The following is a 27,919-nucleotide window of genomic DNA, read 5'->3' on the forward strand; positions in this document are numbered from 1 at the left end:
CAGTTAAGGTTTATAACCATTTAACTTTAGGTATTAAATTTAATTCTTTTTTATGACAAAATTTCTCTTTATGTCATGACCAAATTACCGTTTCACATTTGCCTTCAAAATGGGGAGACCTCTAATCAGTGAACTGGCTGGCTCTGTCACCATGAAGGTTAAGATCAAGGTCAAGGTTTAATAGCACTAGTTGTATTCTGTTCCAAAGTCACAAATACAAATTTAACCCTGCTGACTTTCTTTTTAAAAAACGTGTGAAAGCTATACGCTGGAGAGTGTACAAAACCATCATCTCTACAGGAAAAGTAATTCACAGGTCGACTATACGAACAGTGGGGTGCACTGTCATCTCTGGTAAACCAAGACAGCATGGTGTTAAGGTTGCCCTAGAAACTGAGTCGCCAATCTGGGGTAGTGTTGCAGTGCCTAAAGTGGGCATGGCACTATGCCAACACCATGATTATTTTTGTAATGCTCAGGAGTGTCCTATCATTGGACCTGGAGCACTAGACAGTCAATTGTACAGAAACCATGGTTGGTGAATTCTTTGTCCTCCTGGTCGTTCAGACTTCACTTACGGATACTTATTCTTTTCTAAGAAAAGTGAAGAGATGACATCTATTTCATTCCATAGTGCCTAAGGAAGCCAGAATGCATCAGATCTTATGCTCATTTGATAAACTAATTTCTGAAACTAAAGATAAAATTTCCAGGGCGCCTGGGTGTCTCAGTTGGTTGAGCATCTGCCTTCAGCTCAGGTCCTGATCCCAGGGTCCTGGGATGGAGCCCCATGTCTGGCTCCCTGCTCAGCGGGGAGTCTACTTCTCCCTCTCCCTGCTCATGCTCTCTCTCACTATCTCTCTCACTGTCTCAAATAAATACATAAAATATTTTTAAAAATAAAATAAAACAAAAAATAAAACCAAATTTCCTAAGGCCCCTTCACCCTAGTCTACTGATTTCAAACAATGTCTTTCCCATGCATTCTAGAACCTCATCTCCCTCTTTTCCTGGAACACACACACACACACACACACACACCATAGGGGATGCATTATCATAGAATATTTAGTAGGAGAAAGCAATATTTACACAGTCAAAATTTTGAAGATACTGTCTTTTTATTTCACAACATGGGAATAAGTCAAATTTTGAGTCTCAAGGACCAAAATATAGATGAGCCAAATGTTCAGAAGATGAGCCAGGCTACCATTTTGGCAGCAAGCTTCATATGGACAAGTGGATGGTAGAGAATGATGCCCGCGACATGGCTAAAGCTATAGTACACCCACAAATAGATTCATACTCGGTTGTCTAATTTGCATGCATGAGTATAGTGCGTTTTCCATGCCACTAGTACATATATGCCTTTTTCAAAGTCAGTGTAGGATCCGTATTTGTGTGGGTCTTTAAAAGTCTGCTCCCTTACAAAAATTTACCATAATTTACCTGCAAGAGCCTTCAGATGACAAATTCTTTATGCCACCCTTACTTCCCAAAAGTCATTTCTCAATAATAATTACCACTATCAGGAGTTCCAGGATCATGTAAGAGAATCCATTTGTTAGTTATTCTAATGTCAGTTAGCTGGCTGTGAGTGAGCCTCGCTATACATATCCACATGCTTGGTGCCTGGAATTTTGAAATTGGTAACCTTTAGCAGTGATGGCAACCTTTGGCCATATGGCAAGATCAAAACCAAACCAACCCAACCCAGACGGTACCGCAGAAAGAGTTGGGCTTTCCTGCTTTCCAAAGTGACTGTTTCCCTAGTCTGCACCAAACAGTGACAGCCTGCCCCACTCTTGCGTGGGGGCCCATTTTCCCCACTAATGCTGAATTGTTGGAAATGCAAAGAGCATTCAGCGCCAAGAGGGGACATGCCTGAATCTGAAAAGGAACCAAAAGAAATTGTACCAGGGAAAGGGGACAGGGATGGAAAACAAGTTCCCAGAGCATCTCTCAGTGTCAACAAGCATGGAGAGTCTTTATTACTAGAATATGCAAAATCCCGTGGGAATTGCTGCTTCATTGTTGATGGTTTTTTTTCCCCTTGATTTTTCTTGCCAGTCCTTCCCTGGCTGGTTGAACTGTCGCGGTGAGAAAGGAGGTTGTCCCATTCAGAAGCCACTCAGCCACGGGCCTCAGGAGCTGCACTCCTCACAGTGACAGGAGAGGATGTACCGGTAGGTGGCGGTGAGCCTCATGCCCCCCGAACAGCGCAGCCGCAGTGCCTTCAGCTTGGAGGTCTGGGGCCGGCAGCAGTGACAAGAAGAGCGGAAAGGCTGCTTGAGGACAGTGCTGAAGGACACCAAGGGCTCAGAGCGTGATGCCTGGCTGCAGTGCCCCTCGCACCTGGCCAGAAGCACCATCTGGGGAGAGAAGAGATGAGGTTACCCTTGGGGATGCCAGAATCACAGCCAGGTTCCACAGCATCCTAACACTCTTTGGCAATTGCCACCGGATTAGACCAGGGGCTCTCAACCCTGGTTGCACATTAGAATCTCCTGGAGAACTTGTTTTAAAATGTCAGCCCCCAGGGGTGCTCAGTCAGTTGAGCAATGGACTCTTGGTTTTGGCTCAGGTCACGATCGCAGAGTCGTGAGATCGAGCCCCTATTGGGCTCTGTGCTGAGCGTGGAGAATGCTTGAGAGTCTCTGTCTCTCTTTCCCTTTGCCCGTCCTCCTGCTGACACTTTCTGTCTGTCTGTCTGTCTCTGCCTCTGTCTCTCCCTCTCTCTCAAATAAAAAATTAAAATTAAAAAGAATAAGATGTCAGCATCCAGGTGCCATCTCAAACCAATGGAATTAAAATCCTTGGGGATAGAGCCCGAGCTTTCATGGCTCTTCAGGTGATTCCAAAGAGCACTCAGGGTGTAGAACCACTACATGAGGCTCCCCCATCATGATGTGCAAATAAAAACCAAAGAACAGGGGATCCCTGGGTGGCTCAGTAGTTTAGCACCTGCCTTCGGCCCAGGGCATAATCCTGGAGTCCTGGGATCAAGTCCTGCCTCAAGCTCTTTGCATGGAGCCTGCTTCTCCCTCTGCCTGTGTCTCTGCCTCTCTGTGTGTCTCTCATGAATAAATAAATAAAATCTTTAAAAAAAAACAAAGAACAAAAGCAATTTCTCGGAACAGGTGATATCCACCACCATTGGACCAATGTCAATTCGACCAGTCTTGAGATGCAGAAAGTCATTCTGAATTGAAATCAGAAGTAAATGAGGAAGGACTACAGAAAAAAAGAATTTGTTATGTGCAAGGAATTGCTCAAGAAAATGAATACAGTTCCTGAAGAAGAAAAAGAGGGTAACCTGAGTGATCAGGAAGAAATATTCTGGACACTACAACTTGAAATGAGAGGATAAAATAGAAACAGGGTATGTTTTGGGCCTTGGAATCACATGCCTGGGGTTATACACTGAAAGAGCCTGAGATTTGTGCAGTTGAATCTTAGAGTCATTCATTCTGACCATCTCCATTTCTTTTTTTTTTTTTTTTTCAATCTCCATTTCCAAAAGTAGGTTAGGATGATACTAAAGCTTGGGTTGGGAGCTCCTGGGTGGCTCAGTCGGTTAAGTGTCTGACTCTTGATTTTGGCTCAGGTCCTGATCTCAGGGTTGTGAGATCCACCCCCGAGTTGGGCTCTGCACTCAGTGGCAAACCTGCTTGAGATTCTCTCTCCCTCTCTCTTTGCCCTTCCCCTTTGCTCGTGTTCTCTCTCTCTCTCTCTCTCTCTCTCTCAAATAAACAAATATTTTTTAAAAAAGTAAAATTTGGGCTGCAGTAACAGAGGCTATGTGCTTTATAGTGGCTCTTAATTTGGCTTTAGTAAACACTCTTCTTTAAGAATCCAATGCAAACTACCCAGGTTATCCCCAGAACAATGGACATAGGCACACGCTCAGTATTTTGAGTCCAGCTTAAGGGGACAGAGCAGAGGCTCATTTATGTCTCCCGTACATTCATCCCTCATCCCAGTGTTCTTATGTACACTCAGGGACAGATAGTGGTAGGGTAGGGTAGGGTGGGCAGCTTGATTCATTAAGAATTAAAAGAAGGAAATGGCCTGTTCATCTTTCTAAAAGAAAGACAAGTTGACTTCTGGTCATTATAGGTTATTAACATCATTATCAAAGAAGATGCTGGGATGAATCCAACAATAGGATCTGAGATACTGGGGAGCAACTGGTAGGGCTTTGTGAAGTTGGAGTAGGACCTACTGATTTATTTTCTCTGGAAGATCATGGAGGTAGAGAGAAAATGGCAGCCTTAAGCCATCTTGAATTTATGAAAGCTTCAGTGCCATCCCACCTGCTCTTCGTGTTGTTAGGCAAAGGAAACATGATCTGAAATAGGTTTTGAAGATTATACCATAGATCAGCAGTCCACGGGTCAGTCCTTGGCACCCACCTCATCCCTCTGAGAAGGAGCCCAACATCTTCCCCAGTGCCTTCTCCCCACACCTGCGGGCTTGGGGGAAGAGCTCCCTGGCAGCTCACTTTAGAGTAGTGTTAAATGTGCTCGTCTCTAAGGTGGGTCATCTCTTATGCAGATTAAGCAATATTCAGAGATCATCTCCCCAAATGGAGTCTTTTGAGCTCTAATTGCAGTCCAGATGAATACAGTGAACCTGTGTCAACAGAGCTAATTCAAAGGGGCATAGACATAGCAGTGCCTCTCGCCTGATGCACATGCAGGTGAGCCAGATGTAGATCTGGAATGATCCAGCAATTAGCACTGTCCATCAAACGACCAAATCAGCAGCATTGGGCCATTTGTAGAAGCACTGACCCGATCCTGATTTCACTAAACATTTTCAAGGTCTCAAGTACCTCCTTCAGCTCTTTCTGAAGGACAAGAACTCCAGCACTGAGGACCCTGGGGTCACCTCCAATGGGTCCCTCTATCTCACGACCTGGACTTTCTGGGCAAGGAGAATACATGGGCACATACAGTCAATAAACACATTCAGCGTCAGCATGCTGCCTTTGGCATAATGTCCAAAATCCTGAACTGGTATTAAGATCCTCCATGACCTGGATTTCACATCTTTCCAGTCTTACTTATAACTGTTCTCATTCTTGTCACTCACTCCCTTACAACTGTTCTATTTCTCGTTGCTCACTCCCTATTCCAATCCAGCTTAATCACTTAGGAGTTCATGGAATAACCCGGAATTTCCCTGCCTCTTGCCTTTGCTCATGTCTTTCCCCTTCCAGGAATGCCCTTTCCTCCTAGCTCTGCTTAATGAAATCCCAACTGTCCTCCATGGCCAACTTCAAATGCCCTCTGCTCTAAGAAGACCCTATGAAATAATTATTGGGCCCTTGACGTTCTCAACACACATATGCAAATCTCCTGTCTGGGAGATTTCTGGTATATAGACCCATCTCGAAACTGGAAGTGGTATAAAAATCTAGCTCCAGTTTGTGAATGTGTGTTGGAGGGAGTTTGGAAGATAAAATCTAGAAATGAGTGTCATTAAGGAATGGAAAGGATAAATATCTGCTTTACAGGTTCACTCCTGATGTTTTATCTCTGCCATGCCTCACCTGTCTTATAGATTTAATGAACATCTTCTCACCTCTTCTAGACCAGAGCTTCTCAAACTATAACATGCATGTAAATAAGCTGGAGATCTTGTTAAAGTGCAGATTGTGAGGCCAGAGATTCTGCATTTGTCTCAATACTCTGGCTGATGTCAGGACCGCTAACATCCACATTTTTAGTAGCAAGACTCTTGAACCTGTTAAAGTCTGAAGGGTTCCATTCTAGGTTGATCACTAGATAGCGATCATTTAGCTAATAATTATAATGGCAGTTAACATTTATTGAGGGCTTACAACATTTAATCTCATTTAATCCTCATAACAATCTGATGGGAAAGGCACTCTTATTATCTGTACCATTATTACAGATGAGGAAGCTGAGGCTTTAGAGAGTTGAAGTAACTTGCCCAAACTCACATATCTGGTAAAAGGTAGAGCTGGAATCAAACCCAGGTCGGTCCAAAACAAAGCCTCCGATCTAAATCACTATTATATCCTGTCTTCTGATATTAAAGTGTTTTCCTGAAGCATGTACCAACTCACACCCTTCTCCAATCTACTTTGACTCGCTTCTGGGAGCCCCAACCATATCATAACCATACAAGCCTGTCCTTTTACTTATGAAATTCTTGGGATACATCATCACCACCTCCAAGCTTATGCAGAGCTGAATCTTGAAAGAGCACTCCTAAATGAAATCTCCACTGTCAAGACCCTCCCCCAGTGATCTGGGGACTCCCAGAGACGCCCAGAATTTCCTTGGATGGTACCACACAGTGTCTAACTCCTTAATGAATTCACCAAACACCACTTCACCTTCAAAGTTAAATTCACCTGCCAAAACCCAGTTTGTGGTCAATGCACATTCTTCGTGCCTGGGTGACTTGGCCATGCTTTACTAACGGGATGACTCCTCTACATTTTACACTGCACTTAACTGCTCTTATTTTTTTAAAAAATATTTTATTTATTTATTCATGAGAGATGCACAGAGAGAAAAAGAGAGAGAGAGAGAGAGAGAGGGAGAGAGGCAGAGGGAAAAGCAGGCTCCATGCAGGGAGCCCAACGTGGGACTCGATCCCAGGTTTCCAGGATCACACCCTGGGCTGAAAGCGGTGCTAAACCACTGAGCCACCCGGGCTGCCCTTAACTGCTCTTAATAGGGAGCAGCTGCACTGCTTCATTATGAAATCATACAATGAATATCTTTTGACAAATACCCACATGGGGCTCCATCGTCAAAGGAGCAGGTTCAACAGTTGGTTGTTACTCATTGACCTATTGACTTCTCACAGCTTAGGTGGGTGACAGATGCATGCATATTATCTGCTTTTGGTCCAGTTTAATTTTTGCTCTCTGATGTTCCCCCAAGCAATTGGCCTGATGCTAGGAAGCTAGGTAACTTCTCCAGCGGTTCCTTTGTATCCCCTCAACCTTAGAGTCACTTGGCTCTAGCTGGCTGTGAAAGTCAGCTTCTTCTAATATGAACAGAGCTGCAAGGTTGACAGAGTTTGCTCAGGGATGTTCTAATCTGATTTCCATGTGCTGAGGCTAAGAATAATGAAAGGTCCTTGGGTAATAATAAAAGAATAGTAATGATGATAATATATAACATGTATTGAACATTTACTAGGCTACAGGCTCTGTGCCAAGCCCTTCATATGCAACCTGATTCTTAACGGCCATTTCAAAAGGTAAACTTGCCCCATTTTACAAATGAAGAAACGAAAAGGCGGAGGATGAGTCACTGGCCTGATATCACATCACTGTACAATGGAAGGCCAGAATTCTGGACTGAGGCAGCTTGACTCCTGAGCCTTCTGTTCTAACCATGACAAGTCAGTCTGTCAAACCCTGGAATTTCCTAAGTTGCTCAAGCTGGTCACGGGCAAGTTCAGGCTACATTGTGAGGGTTATAGCCAGCTGTGATTCCTGGGTCCTGACCAAGGATTACACCCGGAGACCCCAGGCCCCTGCTCTCTCTGGTGACCTACCATACTTCTTAGGCAGTTATGTCTTCTACTGCAATATACAACTATCTTCTGAGTGAGAGAAAACCCAAACACAGATGGTTTTCATCACGCCTTGTTGAAAGATTCTTACCATTGCCAGAGCCACTTTTTCTCCTCTGTCATGGGGGACCTCTGTGAATTCCTGGCTCAGGCCATGACTGACTAGATGTCTTCATCAGTATCAGAATAAAGACTCTGGCTCAGAACATCCTATCCTAGAACAGGAGTTTGGCTAATTTGCCTCATTTAAATGAGAAACTTTTTTTTTAAGCCTTTTTTCTTGGCAGTGAACACTACATACCCCTTAGTCCCATGGCACCTCTTGGGGCACCCATTTCTTCCCTCCCCAGCACCCTCAACAAATGACTAGTTCAGCTCATCTCCAGGCACCCAGGTCAACAAAGGGTCTGTGTCGGGCCAAAGGCATCAGCAAAATTGCAACCTGAGGAATGAAGCAGCATGGGGTATGATGGAATCTGGTCCCTTCACTCTGGTCACAACTCAAACTGACACAAAGCCTTTGTACACAGAACATTTCCTTTCCCTCTATCTTCCATTTACTTATAAGCACTATGAGGGTAAAAACATTCTCGTTTCCTTCTTATTTTTGTGCTTCCATTGCCTGCCACCGTGCCTGCACACAGTAGGCATTCAGTATAAATTCATTCCTTTTTTTTTTTTAAAAAAAAAAGTCATATCTCCCAGTAGTTGTATTATAAATTCATTATTCCTGAATCTCCCTATTTCTTCTCCAAATACTATGGGCTGCGTCAGCAGCACTAGGAGAGGCTTGGGGACCTTAACAGCTTCCCCTCTCATTTCCTCTGGGAATTTCTCCAGGCTTTGTCCTCTGAACTGTCCTTCTTAGTTGCTGCCCCTGTGGGCCTTCAGAGTTCAGACAACCCTATGCACTGGTTCTATGTCCTTGCAAGGTACACCTATTCCTCACCCAACTCGGGCTTCACAGGCCTGCCCTACTGGCTCACCTTCCCAGCCTCAGCTCCTGAAAACCCATCCCTGGCTCAAATCTAGAACTTGTCCCCCTCCGCTCCCTGCTTCTTCTGCTTACCTGGGAAGGGACGTCAGACAGCAGGATCTGTTTCTCTTCTACTTTTATTCCCACTCTTAACACCCAGCACGACGGCTTACATCTACTTTGCTTTTCTGCATGCTCCCTCCACCCCTGCCAGGTTTCTGTGTTTAACAAGAACCACGATGAGGTTCACTCTCCTAATCCCTTCAGGCTATCTGAGATCCCAACGGTTATTGAGGTCTCAATAGTGACTGAAATAGAAAGGGAGTCTCAACACCTGTCCAGTTTATAACTTCATCATCAAGATCATAGTATCATTTATTAATGTCTGCTATGTGCCAGACACCAGGCTGAATGCCTTACAAATATCATCACCAAGACCTATACCCCCACCTTTAGATAGATAGCATTAGCCCCATTTTACACAGGAATAAATTGAGGCACTAAGGAATTGTTTCAGTTCTCCCAAAATCACCCACTTTGCACACTGTGGAGCTGGAATGTGAAACCAGGTTTCCTGTCACGTCAAAGTCTGAGATGCCTCAGTTCCCTTAAAGATTCTCCAGACAGCTCATGTTCACTAGCCACTGACCTTTTGGCTGTTTGCTCTATAGCCTTTACTCACTCAGAATTTCAGGGAAGATTGTCAATGAACCTGCCACTCCCAAGATCCTTTGTAACCAGTCCTAGGAGGTGTCACCACTGAAAGCTATGAGGCACATCATAATCTGTGCTCACACGGATCTCCTTGGTAGACCACCATGGCCAGTCTTTTCTGCCTGACTCTGTCTCAGCCCTTTCCTGGATTAGTAGGCAATGGGTGACAAGGCTCAGGGCTAGGGGCAACAAACAGCGTCACGGAAGGCTCCACAGAAGTTTCACTACTATCCCTATTTTCTGGAAACACTGTGGAGTATCCATCAGTATTTCGGATAATGAAATAGTCTGAAATAGTGGCCAATAGTCTAAATAGTGGCTTCTATGATCTACCGGCATTTCTTCAATATAAAGATCCAAGTCATTGAAAGAAAAATGATCTGAGGCAGACATTGCTCCTCCTGGACTAAATGAGCAATCTACTGAATACCTTTTTAGGGTTTCAGTTTTCCCTCCTGGTAAATTGGGATTAGTGGTGTCTTCCAACACAGGTTTGTTGGCAGTGATTAGATCATATATTATGAGATGCCTGAAACACATCAGGTATTCAAGCAGATGCTCTCCGTCCCCTGACCCTGGGTCATAGCTCCTGGTCATCTGTCTTCCCAGGGCCAGACACTGGAGAAATGTAAGTCGGGAAGCATTAGCAATTGACAGGCAAATGATAGGCACGTGTCTAGTAAATAACGGCCTTTGAACATCATGTGGAGGGAAACTTTGCAGAGAGGAAAGATTTACCTGAGTCTCCTCATTGTAAAAACCCACATTGGCTGTTTTCTAGACACAGGCTAAATGTTTTATCTCAAGTGTGTAAAGAACAATTTCGTTAATGAGACTCATTAGAGAGAAGACCAGCCTGAGTCTGGGAGAGTCATGAATTAGAGATTATTTAAAAATGAAAACAAGTTTTTGTTCTTGGATACCTAGGGAAAATCTAATCCAGAAAAGGTCTGAGTAGTTGAGATCCTGCCAGACATATTTTAAGGCCAAGAAAGAAAGGTTTATAATTACAAGCACCATTTACATACAGCTATTACTATATTTGAGATGGTTTGAGATGTTTGAAAACAGATCGTTCCCATGAAATTACAAACATTTTTGCTCCTATCACAATTTTGCGCTATTTGCCATGGCATTCTGGAAGAAACTGATGTGAACGGAGGTAGACTAAGGTCTGTTTCCAGGAGTCATGCTCAAGCACCATGAGTTTGTTGGACTCAAGTTAACGACATCTCTTTTTTGACCATCTCTTAACTAATTTGATCATTGCCAAGGTGCTTTTCTATCATTTCACCAGATCTTTCCAGATTGTTTTTAGAGACGCTCCTATTTCTCCGTTCCTTCCTATCATCACATTGACCTTTCCTTCTAAATAATTTTAATTACCCCCACTTTCTTTAAAGAATCATGATAATGGAGAACAGCTCAATAGAGGGAGAACCCATCCATGGAATAAGAACCACCAAATACTAGTGCTGTTGGGGGAGGGGAGAAGCTAATAATTGCTCAGGCCCACGATTTCTGAGCAATCACAGTTGTAAAAACATGTCCTGTCTTTTTTTTTCTTCTCCCTTTGCTTTAGCTTTTTTTGCCTAAGAAGGGATTGCAGTCTTGCAAAAATTTAAGTTTATCTATTTACTCCTTTTTTAGTTCTACAAGTACAAATAAGAGCCAGAAAGTTTTTAAGTGGAAAGTCTCTATTTTTTCCCACAGTCCTAGATCTTATTAATATAATGGTTAAAATGATTTAACTCAAATTCTGATTCCCCCAAACTAAAACAAGCCATTAGCACTGAGTTGTAATCAGAGAAGTGATGGAAATTTTAAAGGCAGACAGAAGTCATGATGTTTTGAAATGGAGGGTAGAGACATTAACTTATATGGTCTTCATTCTAGTGGTTGATATTACAAAAACGTCCTAATTACACTGGTAATTTAAAAAATACTTGCCATATGAGAATGCTTAAGTGGTTTTGGTCTCAGGGCTACAGTGAAAATCTCTGAGCCTGGGCTAAACAAATTCTTATTTACCAAATGTGGGCAAATTTCATTCATGTGACTGTTTGGGGGCAGTGATGGTCGTGAGATTCTCATTCTGAGTCTGTCCTTTGCCTACCATGCACCTCCCTTCTGGGTGGTCCAGGTGGCCGGCCACTCTCAGTGGCCTTTGGAGCGTGGTATTTCTTCGCACGCCCTGTCCCAACCTGACACATCACTCGCCTAGGTTGCCTACACAAAAAACACACAACCTAGTCCAAACAAGAATGATTTGGATAATCCGTGTAAAAATGATAAATGATCCAGTTGCCATTTCTCTTTTGAAATCATTTTAGCATAAGCATGTCAGGTGGAGGAAGACTTGGACCACGAAGCCAGTGAGCAACTATTCCCTCAGGAATCTCTTTGAAGAGCCCCACCACCACCCCCAGAAGTACGTTCTACTGCTCAATCATATTTCTTGAGTCCGCGTCCTCTTTATTGCTGGTGGAGGTAGGAGGAGTTACGATAACCTAGAGACTCTACTCTTCTTTCTTGATAAAGAGCACTACCGCTCATACATTTCACAGCTGGGGACGAAACACACCTCTCTCACCTCGTGTCGAGCAACGATTTTATTGTGAGAACCTTCCAGCCTTTCCTATTGACTTCAAGCAGCCTGGAAAGAGAGAAGCTGTCTGGGTGTGTACGTGGTCCCTCAGGCAGCTTTACCGACAAGGGTTCAAAGCTTGCTGGGAAACCCTAAGAGCTTGACTCTCCCCCAAGCCCCGTGGGCCAGCCAAGGAGCTCAGGTGTGGGCTATAGTCAGCGTTCTCCATCCCCTGGACAAAGGAATACGGCTTCTCTCCTGTCTCTGGGAAGTAACGCTACCTTCACAGAGATCTGGATCTTACCTTTGAGCTACACTTGTACAATGGGTGACTGATAGAATCGACATAGTGATGCCTCATGCAGCGCAGAGGGTCCGAGTCCATCATGAAGGAGCTGTCCGTTTTGCTGTCCGTATCTCCCATTAGCGCCAGCAGGGAGAGCATAGAGAAGGATGCAGCTAGTACATGATTTCTCATTGTTGTAAGGAAAACTTCTGAGAAGGAACAGCAGAGGGAGGCAGAGGACTAAAAATTGGAAATGCCTTCGCCTCCCCCTAGGCTCCAGTTCCTTTCAAGCAAAGGGCAGGATCTGGCTGAAGCTTTCTGGTTGTCATTGTCCTTTGTATACTCGAGTTTTGTCTTACTCTTTCCACTTGCAATCCATCATCACAGTATCCGCTGCACAGCTGGAATGAAAACAGAAATTATTTTCCCCAGAAACATTTACCCAGAAAAACGAATGGAACCCAGGAGGTACTGGGTAGAATTTTTCCGCGTCATGTTGAGTGAGGAATATTGGTTTCTAGAGTGCCATTAGCATAGGCTGTCATCCAGTCTACCGGCTCCCTCCCCGTAGCTCATGCTACATATTTATAACCATTTGGAGGTGGACACAATGGTCTAATGGAAGCACATGTTGACTTTAATTGCCAGATCCCATGTCTCTAGGAGCAAGAATAGTTTGAACTAATGGTAAAGATTAAACATGTGGTTCTGGCCACAGCATAACTGAATTGGGTGGTCTCATCCTCATCCCTGGCTGGTGGGGGCGGGAGGGTCTATTCAGTTTCTCCATAAGCTTTGGTGTCAACGTCAGCTCCCAGGGCTAGAAAGGAGGCAGGTCAGCACTAATGAACTCAGGCCACGTCCCACGGGAAAGAAGTACATTTTCCATTTCCAAGTCCATACCCACCCACCCACCTAGTTTTCCATTTAGGGCTCATCCTGCTCCAGGCTCATCCTGTTTTTGTTTTAAGCCCCGTGCCACCCAGCATCAATGACAAACTGCATCTGAAATACACATTATGCTAACTGGCCTCAACGCATGCGTACTTGCCAAAGGGTCACACATTTCTGCAGAGCCTCTGTTGTCTGAGCACATGCTACAGTTTGAAAAAGTGTCGTCAGAGCAGAGACTTGCCATTAAAATGGGATCAGGGTATATCGGTTTTCTTGAAATTTGCTTTGTTCTTTTAACCATATTATTCTTGGACAAAGCAGAGAGCTCCCCTTATCACCTGACTAACCCTCCTCGGCATGGCCAACATGGGGGCTTTTTATCACACCAGAAAACGGAGTATCAAAAATATTTTTCAAACATTTAGGACAATTGGGGAGGCCTGTCATTACATCCTAAACAAAAGGAACATGATAATTAAAGCTTCAGAAAAACTTTCAAAGGTATTTCAGGTAAGACTGTGATTATTTTGTTTATTGTACAACATTTTTTTACTTTCTACTCGTGGAGAGTCCAAATAAACAGGGCAAAGTATTAATAAGATCAAGATTAGAAGTTCCAGTCCAGGGGCGCCTAGGTGGCTCAGTCAGTTAAGCGTCTGCCTTCGGCTCAGGTCATGATCTCAGGGTCCTGGAATCAAGTCCTGTGTCAGCTCCCTGCTCAGCAGGGAGTCTGCTTGTCCCTCTCCCTCTGCCCCCCCCCCCCACCCCTCGCTCATGCTCTCTCTAGCTCACTCTCTCTCAAATAAAATCTTAAAAAATATAGAAGTTCAAGTCCATATAAGTCAATTAGTTTTGCTTTGATAGAACAGCCCCAGACCCACTTAACCTCAGTTGTGAGTGTGGGGTGGGGGATCCCAGGCTGAAAAGGGTGTGTGCCAAAGGGCCATTTCATAGAAGAGCTTCCCTGGCAATGGCAAAATCTCAGCGAGTCTGTGTCAGAGAAATCCTATAAATCGCAGGAACGGCAGGGGCCAGTAATGAGGAGACCCACCTGGGCTCGAGCCCTGCCACTGAGTAGCTGGGAGACCTTGCACAGGGCATCTAAACTGGTCTGGTCCCAGTTTTCTGATCTGTAGACTACAAGAATTGGAAAAGATGGCATCTGTAGTTCCCTCTTGCTCTAAAATGGCACCACCTGATATTTAGGGATTCAGACACCACCGTCTCCATATGGAAGACGGAAGATAATCCTGAAGTTAAGACCATATTTTCATACAGCTTTGCACCACTTTCCCTCTTGAGCGTGCTAATGGCAACATCTCATTAAAATTGATCAAACCTGAGCATAAGTCTCCAAATTGGCAAGGGATGCCAAAGAGCATTTTTTGTTTTCTTTTCAGCGGCACATCACAATGAACCTCATCAGGTTTTCAACTCAAAGGGCCAGAGCTTTCTTGGGTTCAATGTTCAGAGGCTACAACATTACTGACCATTTCCTGAGTTTCAAAATGACTGTATTATCCCAAGTGGTTATCCGTCTCTTTGAAGCCTTAATTAGTCTCAGAAAAGGAATTTATTAGATTTCTTCTTTCACCACTCCAGTCTATAGATATTTCCCCCAGGAGCCAATGGTAAAGGACGAAGGGAAAAGTAGACATTCCAGTCCTGGCTCTCCCTCCCCACTGCTGGCAACTTCTTTTCAGAGCCATGGCCAGGAGGTATGGTTAAATGAAAGAAGCAAATGGAAGAAAAACATATAGCCCAATGGCAAAAACAAGCAACAACGGTCAATAACAAGACCCTATGTATGTGAATGTTTACACCCAGTTAGTCCATTTCCAAGAATTATCCTACATGTGTGCTCACACAAGCATATGGTTATTCACTTCAGCTTTGGTTGTCATGGCATAAAATTGGAAACCGCACAAGATATCTATCACTAGAGGACTGGTTAAATACATTATGCCACATTCATGCAGTGGAATACTATGCAACTATATAAAGAAGGATGCAGAAACTCTACTGATTTGTGTTAACCATGGAAGGATAAGAATACATATTGGTGTTCATTTGTATTTACACAGAGAAGCTCTGGAAGGGTGTTCAAGAAGCTATTCAATTAGTTATGGACAGATAGGGGAGAAAGACTTTTATATATATATATATATATATATATATATATATATATATATATATATACTTTTATTCATATACTTCTGAACTTGTAAATGTATTACTTATCCAAAACTTCATTCTAAAAAATTATACTTTCTCTTTTCAAAATTTGGCTTAAAAATAGTAATTAAGCTAATGGATGTTTAATGTTTGTGCCAGTTTCACTATTTTAGTAGTATTATATTTTTACTTCTTACAAATATCAGGAGACATGCTAGTCTCTTGGTCAAATAGTCTTCCTGGTGGGTCATTTAGTTCTTAAGCACTACTGCCACCTAGTAGTGACATCCGGAATTGCAAGCACAGTCGAAAAAAATTTTTTTCCTGAAAGGGGAGTAATATACTTTTGCAAGCAAATATTGTGACGCATCTAATGATAAAGAGATAGTTAATGTCACACAAAATGTAACTTTATTATCTGATTTTCTCTTTAAAGATGATAAGCAGAATCCAGAAGTAGTAATAAAGATAAAGAATTTAAAAATGACAGAGAAAATGTTGCTTTACTGCTAATAAGAAATGCATTTTTCAGTTTGACAGACTCACAAAGCATGGTGTTTTCTGTTAAGTTTTTATATTAAACTCTGAAATAAGAATTCAAGCAACAATTTAAATATGCTAGAGGACTCACAGAACTCTCAAAACACAAAAAGTAAGAGTTTTGCTACTTAACACTGGGATTTTTGCCTTAAGTGTTCAAATCGAATGAATCAACACTATTGTGTTGAAGCAGAAATAAGCATCATGCTCAAAAAACGAGTGACATGAAGTCAAGTTGTCTTAACGTGGTGTTGGTCAGAGTGTGCACGGAGGAGAAGTGCCAAGGAAAGCAGTCATAAAGAGGAAAATCAAAATGAAGAAAATTCACATCACTCACCATCCCTGATTTATGGCAGCCAAGGGGTATCAATGTAGGAGCTACTGTCATTTTGCTCAAAATTAAATTAATTCCAATTTCTTTCTTTCTTTTTCTTTCTTTCTTTCTTTCTTTCTTTCTTTCTTTCTTTCTTTCCTTCTTTCTTTCTTTTTCTTTCTTTCTTTCCTTCCTTCCTTCCTTCTTTCTTTCTTTTTTAAAGCCACAGAGCATAAAATCAAGTGCTGCCCATCAAGACTTAGAAACTCAGCCCAGCCCATGATGGATTGAGTGAGAAAGTGACTCTTGTGCTGAACTGGGTAGCTCCGGGGTGGCTCCGTGCTCTGGGTCCAGTCTCTGAGACTTGGACTTGGCGGAGGTACAGAGCCCACATTCTCATAGCTCCAACGTGGAGCCTCTGCCGGCAGGAGAGGCACGTAGGCCCAGCGTGCCCGACTTTGGAGCTACCCTCCAAACGATACCAGTGGAAAAGAACAACTGGTGCCCAGATTTCCCCACCTGTCATCCTCAGGGAAATAATATAGCAGAGCTTACAGCGGGCCCAGCCTCCTGGGTGAGAGATGGTGTTGTGTCCACAGATCAGCTCACTCTTGGGCTGACCTTCTGCCTGGCAGAGGGTAGAGTGCTGGTTTCACGCACATTATTCCAACAACAGGCTAAGATAAGTGGCATGTGCCAAGAATGGCCTTTTGCTTGCCGTGCTTGCCAGGCAAGGGAGGGCGGTGCTTTGGTATCCATATTCCCACCCTGGGCTGTTTTCAGGACTAATATATGCACGTAATGCCTCCTGTGGCTTCTTTCTGCAAATATTTATTTATTTATTTATTTATTTATTTATTTATTTATTTATATGTTATTTATTTATTCACGAGAGACAAAGAGAGGCGGAGACACAGGCAGAGGGAGAAGCAGGCTCCCTGCAGGGAGCCCGATGTGGGACTCGATCCCAGGACCCTGGGATCACACCCTGAGCCGAAGGCAGACGCTCAACCACTGAGCCACCCAGGCACCCCTCTGCAAATATTTATTTAACACATATTTATTAGGCACCTACTCTGTGTCTCCTTTTGCTCTAGCAGATGACCGTGAAGGATTAGGGGGAAAAAATAGGTCGTATTCCAGTGCCTTTTTCCAGCTCACTGCATCCACAAGCAAAGAGTCTTGGCTTGTTGTTTCCCGGGTAACTTTCTAGACACAAGGACAAACTCCCTTAACATCTAATTCACATCCAACATGCATTGCATCATTTCTAGGAAGATCAAGTAAAGCAGATAAAATACCATGACTTTGGAATGGTGTCAGCATAACAGACAGAAGGATTTGATATTTACCATCATTTAGGACAATCATATCAGGCATGAGTAAGGTAAAGACAGCAGAACATAGAGCCTCTCTCAATGGAATCGCCAAAAATTTAAAAAAAATCAAAGATGTAAGTGTGGAAGGGAGCTTGCGACTAGATAACGCTTCATACGAGGCTTAGGAAAGAAAAATTCTAGGTCTAATCAGAGAGTGTGAAGTGCTAAGTAGCCCCTTCTCAGGAACTCAAAGAATTCCAATTGGATTCAGTCAACTAGATGCCTTGGAGAATAAGTCAGATGCCTCTTCCCAGGGCACTTAATTTATAAACTGTAAACAGCGTGTTGGATTTTATAAAGCATCCCATGTGCCCAACGGATGGTTTTTGATATTCTTATCTGGAGGCACATCAGGAGCAGCCAAGTAGCCAGGCCTGGGCTGACCCAGAAGCAGCAGGGTACCAAGGCTGGGCAACCACAAGGTCACTGGGGAGGATATGGTTTCTGCCCCTGTCATCTCACAGTGTGTCCAGTCTCCAATGAGGTGGAAGCGTGTGTGGGGCCATGCCTGTCCCCCTAGTGCCACCGTAGAAGGGAGGGTGACATCTTTGCAATTCAACAGTGGTCCTCCAGTCTGGGACAGGACTCTGCGCTCGCTTCCCCAACCTGCACTACTAGCCAAGCATGGCCAAACTCAACAGTGGCAGTGATGGAGGAAGAGAAGCTGTGGGGGAAGCAGGAGGGCGGGAGAAATACAGCCTGGGAGAGAAGCAATAAATCACAGCTCTGGAGTAAATAAGAGTGAGGAAAAGAAGAACTGGGAATAGAAGGAACTTCTGAGAATGAGCCAACTGTCAAGTGGCCCCTCCTGTGTGTGTGTCCTTGGATTAAATAGTTTTACTGTCTGGGGAGGGACTGGTGTGGGAGGACTTGACCTTGAGACTTGACTGAAACTTAAAAGTCCTGATTTTTGGGACATCCAGAGGAACTTCTTTTTGTTATTCAACGCCACCCCCCCCACACCTCCAGCTTTTACCTCTTCATCCCCAAACCCATATCCCACCACTGTTAAGTGTCGTGTGTCCTCGTGTTTTGCACTCATTTGCCAGAAATATTAGATAATTATTCTACCGCATCCTGAAACCCGAAGGCGTTTTATTGTCGCCTGCTCTACTAGAAGGATGGTTGATCTGAGGGGCCTCAAGCTCTGATCCTACCCCTCTCATCATTGGCTGTGCCATCTTGAGCAAGTCCTTTGCCTTCTCTGGGACTCTGTTTCCCTGTCTACGAGATTGAATGGACTGGTCCAGGTGCTTGTGTGGTTCTCCCCATTTCTAACATTCTCTAACCTGAGCCTACCTTTTCAGCACGGCACCTGCTTTGAGGCTTCATTTTCCCCAAAGCAATACTCCAGAAAGGGTTCCTTTCTTATGCAAGAGGACAAGTCGTAAGGTGGTGCCTGAAGCAAAACTGAAGGTCAAACCATAAGAATTTGCCCTTTTCATAAGTCCATATTGGTGGCCTGAAATAAAAAGAGCCCTTAATAACCAATTGACTCAGTACCTGAATGTATCAAATATAGTTATAAATTAATAATATGTTGTTGATAATAAGAAGTAGTGAGTGAGGCTATTTACCCATTCCCTAGGTCCCTTTTAGTGCTGTCTTAAAATTCCTAGTGTTTCTTTCCAATCTTCACTAAATGGGGAGAGGACAGAGGCTAATAGTAAGCAGTCATGGTAGAAGTAGACTGCTTTCTTTTGATGATGGTGATAAAAGCTGAGTTCAACCCTCCTACATCTTTCCTATGAGTGAACTTATTCCTAAACCAAGCTTGAGCCACAGGTCCTCATCCCCTAGCAGGGCCATTTCTGACACCCTGGTTCAGGATAGAAGAGGAAGATTGGTTAGAAGAGCTGTTCACTCTGCAGATATAGAACAAATAGGGTCTCAGCAGTCAAGAGCAAGGCATTCTGCTTGGTAAAGCATCTACAGAACCTTTGTGCTAAGGGAGGCACATGCCTGGAGCTCCAGGTGGGGACTTGGGCCCAAAAGAGTTGCCTGTTGGTTACGGCTTTTGGATCTAGTGCTGGGCTTCTGTGGCCTTCTATAGTTTTTTCTATGGAAAGACTCCTTGTGAGTTCTTAATGGTTAACATAGCTAACTGACTTTTAGAGTACAAAACCTTCCATATTGGAAGTGATGAAGTCTGATGACCTGTGTGCTGAAAAGCATGATATGGTTGAAGTCTTTTCCTTTGGGAGTTTGGATTATTTCTGTAAATCTACCACTCCCCTAAAAGCTGTCACTGCTTTGCTGATGAGCTGTCAGAAAATGCTTAGGGGTGGCCTTTCTGCGGTGCCATGAATTAACCATAGCCCTAAACAGGGAGTCCCTTTCCATCCTTCCATCAACAGAGAATGAAAATATGAAGAGAGGAGGCCATAAAAAAAAAATAGCAGAGGAGAAAGAAGAAGGATTTGTTTATGTTCAAAATCTGCCACTGCCTTTTCAATGATTTCAAATAGCCCAATTTCAGAAAGGGAAGGCTCTCTTCATTTCCCCCACTCCTCCCCAGGAAGGGGATTTCACATCAGGGGTGAGACACACTCCTACCACTTACCTTTGGAAAGGAAACAGAAGGATTTGGAGATACCCACCCAGCCCAGGGACTCAGTCCCGCCGAAGGATGAATGTATGCTCTCCCTATGGAAAAGAAAAGGCGGCCATGTATTCTGGGGACCTGGTTGCTGAAGCAATTTGACACTTGCTCTGCTACTGGACTGCTGGCCCTGATATGGCTTTAAGAAAAGGGAGGTAATCAGTATCAGCTCAGGGTATAGGCTTCCTTTTACCCTGGAGCCAAATGAGTATGTTGGCTTTTCTTCAAAGTGTCCAGCAAAGTGTTTCCAAAGCTGCATTCGAATATCCTCAGCTGCAACAGCATTTTGGAATGGTGGGTAGTGATCTCGCCTGATAGCTGTAGAGCCCTTAGTTAGAAATGGGGCGTAAACAATGAAACCAACTCAGCCTCCGTTCAATTTGTCTATTCTGCCCAACAGAGGGATTTGAATACTGAAATCAATCCCACTGCAATCCAGAACACCCGTGAATGCAGACTTAATGTCAATGGGGCAAGGTTAAAACAAAAGCATGTACACATACGTTTTTCTATATTGCTCATAATTCTGAATGTACTGGGGCTGTTGGTTCCCTGCTGGTCTTTTTGCTTCGCTTAAACTCCGCACACTACAGCTGCATCATTGGACTGTTGGTTCTCCTTTGACAATTCTGTTCTGCTGCCTTTGGATTTCAAACCTCAAAAGAAATATTTAAATCCTGACAAGGAGCAATTTCCCATAGTTTGAAGGAAAAATCGCAGAAACGCATCAAGTCCTAAAATATCGCCTCGTGTTTAAAAAAGAAATTGGACTTTAATTCTTCACGTCCATTTTAGGCATGTATATGCCTTCATTTTACTTAGAGCTGAGGATGGGGGATGTTTTTTCCCTGGAGGAGTTGACCTCCTTTTCTGACGCCAAGTAAAGAAGGCAACTTTAGAGGTCAAACCCTTCTCCCCCAGAGGGAGTAGGTGAAATTAAGGGAAGCTTCCCTTTCCCAAAGTGTGCTATTTGAAAATCTGTGGCAGCAGATTTGGAACATCAAAAATAGTCCTCCCTCCTTCTCTTTTGTTACTTCTCCCCTGACCTGCTCTCTCCCGATCTGTCTTCCCTATTGGTGGCAGGATGGAAGGGGACTCCATGTTTAGGGCAATTGTTGGTTTGTGGTGCCGCAGAAACGTCACCCCTGAGCATTTTCTGACAGCTCATCAACTGTCTAGAATGTGTTAACCTGTTGCCCTTTCATTTTTAAAGGATACTGCAACTGGTTGGATCATAGCTTCAAAGGAGACGTTGGGATTGAGCCAGGCCTTGGAAGAGAGAAAATTGTCTGAAAAATTCTGAGCTTTTGCAGGAAAAAAAAATAGAAAAGAAAAAGAAAAATACATTGACTGCAAATCTTACAGAACCAAGTTTAAAGCTACGAGTCAACGTTCACGTGCAGATTTTGACATGAGGGTGAAAAGGACCCCAACTGGATGAATTCCTGATTGTAAGCACTGGGGATATATTGTCGACTGAAGTTACCCATTCTTTGAATGTTCTGAGTCAGCACTCTTTCGAACAAGAAAGTAGTTGTCCCAGACTGTGAACCCCATCCAGGGTGTTGTTACGTTCTGACTGTTGAGAATGGGTCTAGGGGGTGGGACTTTCAGCCTTGTAGGCTTACCCATCAGACCCTGAGACCCTCTGATGAAGGGGACAGTGAGCACGAACAGCAGCAAGCAAACTGTCGCCAGACACACAAGAAGAAAGCTTTGCAGATGTGAGGGCAGCTGGCGTCAGAAATAATGCCCTCGGCACAATCTTCCTCAAAAACTCGAACGTGTGGGTGTGTGAATTTGCGGCACGCAACCTGCACAGCCAAGCCAGCGCTCATTTCTATACCAGCCTCTCCCACCCCGCTGCACACACATGGGGGCTTTGGGAGGAGTCCCCACCCTTTGCATTCTGCTGGAATCAAACACAGAAATTCGTGGTTGCTGATCTGACGGGTGAGGAGTGGGTACCTACCAGCTGGAACTCTGCCACTGGCAGGGGCAGACAGGAAAATAGGAATGCTCTTAATGTCCTCCCAAAGAAAACCTTTGATGGACAAAAGAGTGGTTGTATTTTTACCCTCTCCCTTCATGCTGCCAGGCGTCTTTAAATAGATCCTCTAGCCTAGGGACTTGTATGGAATAATTCATATTAAAACCCAAGAAGTGGCAGAGGAGGGGAGTTGGTTCTTTCTTCTCTTTCTTTCCTTTCGATCCACCCCCCCCCCTCCTTGTCAAGTGAACAGGAAAAGACTCATTTTAATTCAGCTGTGTTAAATTTCTCCTTCTGGGTCTTTTAATGAACTTTAGCTAATTCGGAAAAGACGACGAAAACCCCCAGGAAAAGAAAAGGAATAGGAAGCTGCATTGTAGATTGCTCTTTGATACCTTTTGGTCCCAAGGACATTAGCAGCATCTTTTAAGGATGCTGCACAGAGGGGGTTACATGAGGCTCTTAAATGGGAATGTCTAATTGAGAAGTCCAGTGCCTTCCATTTGCAACTCATAAACCAATCGGTTGTTCTGCTGTTGAGAGCAAGGAAAAAAAAAAAGGAAGAAAAAGTCCTCCCCAGCTCCCCAGCCCAATGCATTTTTAGCTCGGCTCCAGCTAGGATCCACTCCTCCCCTCTCGCTTTCACCAAATGGACTTCCCAAAGACATTCAGGCCCGTGCTAGCCAAATTAAAAACCCTGTCTGTCCTTCTTTTTCCTTGGGAAGGAAAGGATGTGGGAAGGACGGAGAAGGGGGGGAGGAGCAGGGGCCCGAGGATCCGGGGAGCTTTGTTTCGAGCCACTTGTCTCTCCCCCTGAAACAGAGAATAACCACATTTCTCTTAATGTAGGCCGAAGTGCATCCAGGCGTTCCCAGAGCTCTGCTACCCCCAGCCCTACGCCGGAGATGCGCGGGTCACTGTGATGGTATGCTCGTCGCTGCCAACCCGGGTCACCCCAGCCCTGCTCTCCACTGCCTGAAGGGCAGCCGAGCCATGGGGCTCCTCCTCTCTGCCAGTGGGTTCAGGCGCAGGGCTCCAGAAAGCCCCCCAATCCCCGCAGCCCGGCAGAGCCGTTGCCAAGAATGACATCCTGAGAATACTATGAAGATGGGGAGACCTCACGGGCCCGCTCTCCCCGGATGGAGCAGGACCCAGGCTGTCTGGAAAACAGACAGAGCAAAGAGCAAGCTCACAATGGAAGGAGCTCAGGCGCAGGGAAAAGGGGGCGGGGTGGGAGTGGTGGAGAGCAAAAGAAAATAAAAGCCACATGCCACCCAGGAAGATTCCAGGGCGGGCGGGAAGGAGGTGGCGGAGGAAGGACTTGCAGGGGACAAGTACCCAGACATGGCACTGCCAGTCTAGCTGGATTCTTTTCTGAATTAGATTATGCGAAAGAAAGCGGGGAAATATATAGCCTGCCAGCTGTTCAAAGGCTTACAACCTTGCTTTTATTGTCCGGGTAAGTTGGTGAGGTGGGGCATCAGAGGAATTCCAAACATACCATCCCAGAGAAATTTTAATATGTTCCCCAGTGTCATACACGAAGAGGAAATGACAGCTGATCACAGCCAGGGCAGGCCACAGCAATCTGGGCCCGGGAGCTCACCCACCCTCACTTGGCCCTGCTACCCGCCTTTGCTTTAGCAGTTCTGTCCTTCCACCTGCCTCCCCATCCCTTCTGCCCCTACTGGCCCAGCCGGAGGTTGGGCGGGGGGGAGGTGGTTACTGGATAAAGTAGCAGGAGCTGACGTTCATGGGAAGAGGTGAGGTCGGCCTTCAAGGCCACTGGCCAAGAAGCTGAGGCTGGCTAGGGTGAGTCAGGCACCCCAGGGAGTCAGAGGCATTTTAATCCAACCATGGGATTATCTGCTGATAAGGACCAAATCAAGGACTGTAGTGATGCTGTCTTCAAGGGTGGTTGTTGGTTTTGTTCCCCCCTCCCCCCTCCCACCCCTGTAACCTACCCAAGCCAGAAAACACAAGACTGTATTATCCAAAAGCCATTCTGTGTGTGGCTCTGATGGGGACCTGGGTTTGGGGAACTACTTCCGGCAACTTCTTCCCAGGGGCCCCTTGAACTTAGGCCAGACCCAGAGGTCATTGGTTTGGATCCTGGGGGCGGGACAAGTAAGGGGTGGGAGCCAGTCATAGCATCTTGCTCCGTGCATGTTTCTCATTCAGTGATTCATCAAGTGGCCCTGATGTCAGCTGCTGAGTAGGTGACTCACAGCCATCCCTGATAGAGACAGCACGTGGTCCTTTCCAGAGTGTGCTCAAGGGAGCAGAGAAAGGATAAACTGCCCTTTTTCCAGGCTTCCTCTACCCAGGCGGGAAAGATCCGGGCCACATTAGCTGTGAGTGACGTGTACCCAAGATCCGGTGATAAAGGCCTCAGGGGAACCCCTTCATCATTGATGGAAAGAAAACCCATTGATAAGCGACAATCACTTCAAGCAAATCTGGGGATCAGCAGATATTTGAAATGGTCCTTTGTAACAAGGAAGTCATTGACCCGTTTAGCCATTGGCGAAGTCCATTTCAGTCCCCAAACCTAACTGGAGACAGCACACAGACTGAGAATTAGGGCATGGGACAATGTCTCGTTCACCTTTGCATCCAGCAGGGCTAGCTTAATTTCTTAAGAGAAGGATGGAATGAATAATTAACCAATAAGAATAACAGCGCTTGAATGAATCGCAAGTCCTTAAAATACAGTAGAAATTGCCGGCCACCATCCGTGCCTACGATTCCGAGAAACTCCCATTTTTCAAGGGCCCGGGAAAATAAATGAGTTGGAAATTGTTAAATGTATTGAAAAATGATTTATTTTCCCCTTGACAGTGTCATTGGAACTCAAATTAAGATTGAAACCTCCACAGGCATGTTTCCATCTGTGGGTGTCAGCTGCTTGGTACACAGTCGGTCAAGAAAGCCTCCATCAGCTCTCCCTTTACCTGAACCAAATGTATCTCAAAGTAAATGATGCAAAACTTTGCATTTTGTGTTCAGGCATTCTCCTGTAAGGGTCTGAGTAACAGTACAAGAATATTGTTTTCACTCAGCTCACTGCTTTGTTAACAGCAGGAGGGGTTTTTGTGTGTGTGTGTTTTCTTGTTTTCTGCTTTTTTTTTTTTTTTTTTTAATCACTGAAAAATTGCCAAGCAATAGAACCCATAGTATCTTTTCAGGCTTTCTCAAATGGAGAATATCCCCAGGTTGTAAATTACCTCATTCAAAAGCTGGATTTTCACTCAACAATGCTCAGTAGGCTAGTTACTGGAGGAGATCAGGAAAGTTTCCCCATAAACCCCCGTTCCCACCCCACAGTGAAATCTGGTCCAGAAGACCCTCAAGTTTAATTTCGGAAGCCAGACTGGTGCGGAGAAAATGGGCACATACTCGCATTTGGTCTAAAGGCACCCTGGAGAAGCATTCTGCGCCCCCCCCCCCCACCTATTCGGCTGACACCCACAGCCCACACTGCCTTTTGGGCGGCTCTAGGTTTTCAGACGCACCGGGGATTTAGTGTTTCTGTGTTGGAGCAGTTTGCCGATGCCGGCTCCTTGTAATTAAAACACGCTCCTGCTAGAAATGAAGAGGCGTTTCGCAGCATCCATATCCGTTACTAACGACAGTTGCAAAGAACAGAAAGTGGGACTCCGGTCTGGCCAAAGAGTTTCCTTGTCCGCACCTGAATCTCGGTAGGGACGGGAGCCTGCACCTCCACCACCTCCACGCAGGTTTATCTGGGCTCGTGAATTACAATGAGCCTCAGTTACAGGGCGTTCTGAGTCATTAACATTCTGCACACAAACTTCCCGTCCCCCAAGAAAGAGTTATGCCCGGGCCTCCTACAGCCCAATTGTTCATTTAAAGTGAGAACTTGCATTCAGGAGCCTGAAAGAACCCCCCTCGAATATTCCTCAGGTGTTTACAGGAGCCATTCCTACAGGTCCTCGTCCCTGCGCTGGTGGGAGCATCCTTTCTCGGTCACCGCTTGGACAGCGTAGCATCGGTGGAGCTGCAGGGACAAGCTGACTACTAAAAATAACCCTCTGCAGTAAGGCCAAGGCAAACAGCATGCATTTCCTCGGACTTTTTGCCCAATCAAAATCCTATAGTAAACCCATCCTCCTCTCTCCCCAGTGCTCCTGACTGCGTCCATGGAAGCGAAGTCCTTGCACGTTGGGAGGAGAGTGCAAAGGAACAGGATTCCTGCAAAGCGTGACACAGAAAGCTAGAAATAAATGTTGCCTATTGTTTGAAGTCATTCTAAGCACTCCGGCGGAGCCCTGGCAGGAGATCAACAGCATACAGAAGTAGTAATAAAAGTAAACAGTGCGCTTTAAACTCGCAGGCTCGCCCGCCTTCATAGTGCCCCCATTGTAACAGGGATGAGGGCGGTGGGGAAGATACTGGGGCTTCAGGAATCCACGTCGTCCAATGCTGCTTCCCAGTCTCCTTTCACCGGGTCAAATATAAGAACCATCACAAAGTTACATCGAACTACTACGCAGAGAGTTTGAAAATAAAATCCCTTTCGGTCAAACCCGGAGGGATTTTCCATCCAGCCTCTCGGAGAGGCTCCCCTCCTCTGTCACAGACTTCAAAGACCCGTTCATTTAAAAAAAAAAAAAAAAAAAAACACAATGCTAGCATGCTACCGATTAATGCAAATTCAATTAATGCAAATTTAAGTGGTATTTAAAGGTTGTCTCTTTGTCTGAGAGGAGGATGAAATGCTCGGTTTGGAGAGAAGTAATTTCCTAGGCAAGCCGTCAGCGCTTGTTTTCCTGCTTACCTTGGGGGAAACGCAGGGCTCCTTTCTTCTCAGACTTTTCTGAGAGCTAGAAAGAGGTCCTGTTACTTCCAAATGCTTTTGTTCTTCTGTCCCTCTGTCACATGGCTTGCCTTTTATATTTGCAACACACAAAAGTTAGGACTGTTGTTTAAGCGACACAGGGAGAGAGAGAGAGAGAGGGAGAGGGAGAGGGAGAGAGAGAGAGAGAATGTCAAATGGAAAAGTGCCATTGCAGTCATATATCAATCAGGCGTGCGGCCGCAGCAGCGCTCTAGCAAATGGGAATGCCACGGAAATGTGAGGCGCTCCTTATCGGGGACTCAGCCACTGCCCACCGCTCGGCTCCCTTCCACGGAGCATCTTAAGGCTGCGGACAACATAGAGGAACGGGGCAAGGGCGAGGAAGTCCCCTCTCTTCCTTCCTTCCTTTCCTTTTCTTTTGTTTTCCTTTTCTTTTCTTTCTTTTTTTGAGGGGGGGCTAATAACAGGCTAAATGAGTAATCTGGGATTAATGCTTTGGCAAGCATGCCATCGAGATGGGCAGCCCGCAGCGCGGATCCAGAGTTTGGGAAATGCAGAGCCGGTGGCATTCTGTTTAACGATTCAGCAGCTGCCTGAGATGAAGTTGAAATTCTAAGTAAAGTGGGGGGGCGGGGGGGAAAGATGGGAATCAGAACCACTTCTCAGGCGATAGGGTTGAAGCAAGTGCAAAACGCTGCTGCCCTGCTCTCTCACAACGCGTGTGCGTGGCGAGAGCTCTTTTTGGGGTTGTTCATCCATTACGCGAGTTTTAGCGGCGGATCCACGGTGAAATCCACAATGGCACTTTAATAAGCGCCTTCATCTGCATCATTTAGAATAAAACTCTCGGGAGGGCTTAGGAACAATGGGAAAGTGTAGTTGCTGACTCCTTGGGATATCCGAGTGTGAAACTAACAGGTAAGGCCAACCGGCCGCAAAACAGCTCCTTTTGTGGAAAAGTGGCAAAGGTCACTATGGGGGGGGGGGGAGGCCGGGGCTAAGTGCTCGCTAGCTGGATAATGCCGTTATGAGCTGTGAAAATACAAAGGGAAATATTTCCTGCAAGAGCTGAAAA

At 45.0% G+C, this 27,919-nt stretch overlaps 1 protein-coding gene across 1 annotated transcript; it reads right to left on the reverse strand.

Annotated features, from left to right (window-relative positions):
• Nucleotides 1–1,102: 1,102 nt before the first annotated feature.
• Nucleotides 1,103–27,201, reverse strand: NDP (norrin cystine knot growth factor NDP). The gene is made up of 3 exons (XM_026012246.2): nt 26,824–27,201; nt 12,148–12,530; nt 1,103–2,372 (listed from the first exon to the last, which is right to left on the reverse strand). The coding sequence occupies exons 2-3, from the start codon at nt 12,319–12,321 to the stop codon at nt 2,145–2,147; spliced, it is 402 nt and encodes a 133-aa protein (XP_025868031.1). The 5' UTR covers nt 12,322–12,530; nt 26,824–27,201; the 3' UTR covers nt 1,103–2,144.
• Nucleotides 27,202–27,919: the final 718 nt, after the last annotated feature.

This window comes from Vulpes vulpes, chromosome X (genome assembly GCF_048418805.1).
Source record: "Vulpes vulpes isolate BD-2025 chromosome X, VulVul3, whole genome shotgun sequence".
NCBI classification, from domain to species: Eukaryota; Metazoa; Chordata; class Mammalia; order Carnivora; family Canidae; genus Vulpes; species Vulpes vulpes.

Coding starts and splice junctions, on each gene's coding strand:
- NDP (XM_026012246.2), bottom strand. CDS start 12,321: ATGAGAAATCATGTACTAGCTGCATCCTTCTCTATGCTCTCCCTGCTG. Junction 2,373..12,147: donor TGTACAAGTGTAGCTCAAAG/GTAAGATCCAGA, acceptor TTCTCTCCCCAG/ATGGTGCTTCTGGCCAGGTG.